The 4,828-nt window shown below is 33.9% G+C and overlaps 1 protein-coding gene across 1 annotated transcript; it reads right to left on the bottom strand.

Annotated features, from left to right (window-relative positions):
• Positions 1 to 1,176: 1,176 nt before the first annotated feature.
• On the bottom strand, positions 1,177 to 3,142 carry LOC132055240 (UDP-glucuronate 4-epimerase 6). Its single transcript, XM_059446993.1, has one exon. The coding sequence runs from the start codon at positions 2,909 to 2,911 to the stop codon at positions 1,553 to 1,555; it is 1,359 nt and encodes a 452-aa protein (XP_059302976.1). The 5' UTR covers positions 2,912 to 3,142; the 3' UTR covers positions 1,177 to 1,552.
• Between the last annotated feature and the right edge of the window lie 1,686 nt (positions 3,143 to 4,828).

The following is a 4,828-nucleotide window of genomic DNA, read 5'->3' as shown; positions in this document are numbered from 1 at the left end:
AAAATATAAGGTGCTAAGCATTTTATGATTAGCTGTACAAGACAAAGATTGAAATAAATAAGAAAAAGACACATCATGGGTGGCCTATTAAAATAGTTATTAGTATTCATTTGACGTATTCTCAAAGTTGTATATATCCTTCACTTTAATCATGTCTTAAGTTATCTTTTTACTATTTATTATGTGAAGTATATGATTATGTATCACTTTTTCCTGTTTTAATACTTTAAAGAACCATTATTTACATAATTTAAAAGGAATGATGTCGGGCAGCTGCATTATGATTATTCCAGACGTTTAACAATTTTTCGTTTCTTTTTTTTCGATATACCTGGAAGGTCAGAACAAGAAATGCTATAAGTTTTGAATGAAAGCCCCATCAGTAAATAATGGCAATAAGTTTTACTGTTCTAAGATAGTGAAATTTTTTATCCCAGAAAGAGCGACTTGCACGAATAGTGTAACGACCACCCTATTGTCTTCAACATGAACCTAGTAAAATTGATTTCTCCACGAAGATGCGGAGCACCAATAAGTAGCCAATAAGACTCCATCCACTTTAACTATAACTTCGCAATGATAACCTTCATTGAATGTACATGATAGGTGAATAGGATTGAAACACACAACGATCAATTCCAAAAGACCACTCTTTCCTCTAAGGACATCTAACTGTCACACCGATCATTCGGGGAGAGGCAGGACAATTTTTTTTTTCCTTATAGGAATTTTTTGATGCTTCAACCTTCTTACACATACATTTTGAGATTCTATTGAGATTTTCATGAATCGGGGATGTTTACAAGTTTTTTCTTTTTTTTGCTTCAAAATTCTATTAATTCTTCTCTTACCATATTTCAACTTGTATAGACATGAGAAGTCAAATTATATTAACTAAATTACACAAAAAAAAATAAAAAAATTGCAGCTATAGTAATTAATTCTGAGCTTTAATGAGCAGTGACTGTTTAGAGACAACTTGACCCATCTTCAATCATAGAAGGCATCTTCAACAGGGATATGAAGATTTCTTCACTCATCCACTTGGAAGGAAGATTAGATCATCTTTAAATTCTTTTTTTCATTTTTCCACCTTTACTTTAACATCAAGAACACAAGAAATAAAAAATAAATAATCAAACAAACAAACAAATTAAACCAGATAAAAGACACAGGGATGTAATCATCATTGCTATTCCAAAATATTACAATTGCGATTGATGGAGTGGCTGGTCTGCACCAATTCTTTTTTTGGCACAGAAAACCAACCTCTATGGATTTTTTTTTTTTTTTTTTGCATAAATCCTACATCCAACAATACCTTAAAAAATACATTATTACAGCCCAACTTTCATAGATCTACACTTGCCCTTTCCACCCTTCTCTGCTTTTCTTATTTTTATAAATATAGAATTCTATTCCTACACTAAAAAATAAACAAGTAAACATAATTTGATCCAAATACATCAAGAGAAAAAAAAATATATAGAAAGAAGGGGTAAAATAGTCTTTCTACTTCTCCCCTCCTCCATAAAGACTCTTCTTTTCTTTTCTAATCTTCAGAATTTGGTGAGTCATTTTCCTTTTTTACCCTTGATTGAATCCCATAATAACTCACATACCATTTCACAAATTTCCTCAACCCACTTGACAAATCAGTAGTAGGCTTATAACCAAAGTCCCTTAACGCCAAACTCACATTAGCATGAGTAAACGGAACGTCACCGTTTCGTGGCATTTTCACAACATTCTTTTTAGCCTTAACATTCAACAAATTTTCAAGAATAGCCACTAATTTCCTTACCGACACAGGTGAAGTGTTACCCAAATTGTAAACTCTTAATTGTGCTGGACCTTTCTTTTTACCACCACTACCTGTACTCTTCTCAGCTGTATCCAACGCGCCTACACAACCTTTCACAATATCATCTATGTACGTGAAGTCACGCGCCACTTCTTTATCATCTTGTGTCACGTACACATTTATTGATTTACCTTGTACCATGTCTTTTGTAAAAAAGAAATAAGCCATGTCTGGTCTACCCCATGGTCCATAAACAGTAAAAAAACGTAACCCTGTTAATGAAAGACCGTAAATATGGTTATATGTATGTGCAATTGCTTCACCAGCTTTTTTTGTTGCAGCATATAAACTAGCTGGTTGATCTGTTTTATGCTCTTCAGAAAATGGTACTTTAGTATTTAACCCGTAAACTGAACTCGAAGAAGCCCAAACAATTGCAGGTTGTGGAATAGCAGCTTTAGCAACTTCCAACAGGTTAACGAATCCCGCTACGTTTGAGTTTATATAAGACAGAGGGTTTTGCATTGCGTAACGAACACCAGCTTGTGCAGCTAAATGAAGAATATGCGTAAAAGGAACAATGTCGAAAAGCTTCTTGAGTAACTCAGCATCGTTAATATCACCTTCAACGATAAAAATCTGATGTTTGGATAGTAGGTTTTGACGTGCACGTTTTAATGAAGGGTCGTAGTAAGAGTTGAAATTATCAAGCCCAAGAACACCATCACCACGTTTCTTTAATGCTAAAGAACAGTGGGATCCAACAAAGCCGGCCGCTCCTGTCACTAGGACGGAGAGGCCGTTAGGGCGACGGGGGGTCGAGGAGTGGCGGACTTGTTTCTCCCATGATGCTCCTCCGCCGTAGAAGGCAGAGGATAAGAGGTTGTGAGTAGTGGTGTGAATGTTACTGTGGGAAGTGTTGTTGTCGGGGGATAAAGGAGGGTAATTTATTGTGAAAAAGAAAATAAGTAAAAGCGCAACTAATAGAGTGACACGAAATAGAAGTTTGGATGAAGCTGCTATGAGTTTTGTGCTATTGACTCGCCGAATATAGCTGTTGTAGCGCTCTAGCTTTGTAGTTTTGCTAGTGTCAGGTGGCAACGCCATTGGTGAAAATATCGCGAATGATAATTTTACACTGAGCTTTTGATATATATATGTCTTGATACTACTAATTATCGTGTGATATTGTGGAATACGGAAGAGCTGATTGGTGGGAATTGAGAGATTTTTTGGGAAATGGGGAAATGGGGAGTGCTTTGGATTGAGCAAGCCCCTGAGGAAGAAGGGAAAGAAGAGATGATTATAAAGGAAGAAAGAAGAAGGAGTAGTGTGTGTGTGAAAGAGAACAGGAGAAGGAGAAATAAGAGTGGTGGACCAAAGAGAGGGAGAGGGATTTTGAGTTGTAGTTGGTTGGAGACCACTTTCTTTTTTTAGTATTCTACCATCAACATTATTTAATTCTTTTATTTTTTAAAACAATGTAAAAGAAAGAAGCAACTGGTTTTACAAAAGTTATATACTTAGGGGCCTGTTGGTTAGAGGGATGGGTCATTTAGTTTGCACGATTACCCTTCAAAGGCACTAGTCTTTAATTTTTGCTTCTCAAATTAGTGTTCTTTAATTTTTGTCTTTCACCTAATGTCACTAGGTTTGGGGTTTTGGGGTTTGAACTTTAAAAAAGCTCGATGCAAAAAAAAAAAAAGTCACAAGAAATTTCAAGTTTTGCATTCAAAATTCGACCTGAGGTAGAGTTTTGCCTTGCGAAATTCCTTCTTTTTTTTAGTGGTGGGGTTCGAACCCCGGGGGCGTGATAAATTGGGCGAACAAAAATTAAAGACCACCAATTTGAGGGGACAAAAATTAAAGACCAGCCCAGCACTTTTGAAGGGCAATCCGCCCAAAAAAATGTATAGGGATTAGGGGAGTTATCCAATATAAATTCGGGATTAAATTTATTCAGGTTGTAGGTACTATTAATTTATAAAACCAAGATAAAATTATTTATCCCATGTAAGAGGTGGTATTTAAACCAAACGATCTGTTAGAGATCATCAAGATATATGTTAGATAGATATCTTTATTAAAAAAAAATCTATTGTTTTTCTTTCAATTTTGGATGATCAAACTAGTTCATCTATGACTAATATCTCTATAGTATTTTGACCCAAAAAGTTATCTCTATAATATATGATTTTAACCAAACTCTTGAAATGCAGAAACGAGATATCTTGATTGCACATTGGATACTCATTTAGGCACATTTAATGAGACATAAGATAAAGATTTAGAAGTGGTCCAATTAATCTCTATACATATTGTATAAAGCTGTTTTCGATAATGAAATGCGACAATCAAATCAGGCTGTCCAATAAAAAGAAATTAAGAAAATCTAGAGTTTTTGTTTTTGGTTAAGAAAAGACTTTATTTGACTCTCAAAAATGAATAATTAGGTCATACTTAGGAGATAATAATAACTTGACATCCAAAAATACTACAAGTAGATTTAAATAAAAGATTACATGAATATTTATTTATGAGTTCCTTTATAGGGAAGGGGTTAAATTGGTACTCAATTTTTTTGAAATTTATTGATTGGTCCTTGCATTTATGTAAGGGTGAAATGCCAGCTAAAAATGGACTCATATGTATAGAAGAATATTAAATCCACGTGAGACACACATGGGGGAATTTATGAGAAGTGAGAACACTGATCCTTGACTTACTCTTATTCAACATTATACAACTAAAAATATATTCCTTTTTCTATTACTTAATATAGTAGTTTTGAGAAATATATATATATATATATATAAAACAGAACTCAGAAGGAAGGTAGGATTTGAGTTTGTGAATTTTAAATTTAAAAGAATTTAATTCATTGGGCTCTTGATAAATTATTTATTTATGCATATTAAGTGGATTCATAAACACAAATATAGAGTTTGAGTCAAAGTTACTAAATTTTCTGATCAATAGTCAAAAGTTATAGCTCCGCCCCAGACAAAGTTAAATGGTTATTGC

The sequence above is a fragment of the Lycium ferocissimum genome, chromosome 1 (genome assembly GCF_029784015.1).
Source record: "Lycium ferocissimum isolate CSIRO_LF1 chromosome 1, AGI_CSIRO_Lferr_CH_V1, whole genome shotgun sequence".
In the NCBI taxonomy this organism is placed as follows: domain Eukaryota; kingdom Viridiplantae; phylum Streptophyta; class Magnoliopsida; order Solanales; family Solanaceae; genus Lycium; species Lycium ferocissimum.
The sequence above is the reverse complement of the archived record's forward strand: the minus strand, read 5'-3'. Positions and strand labels throughout refer to the sequence as shown.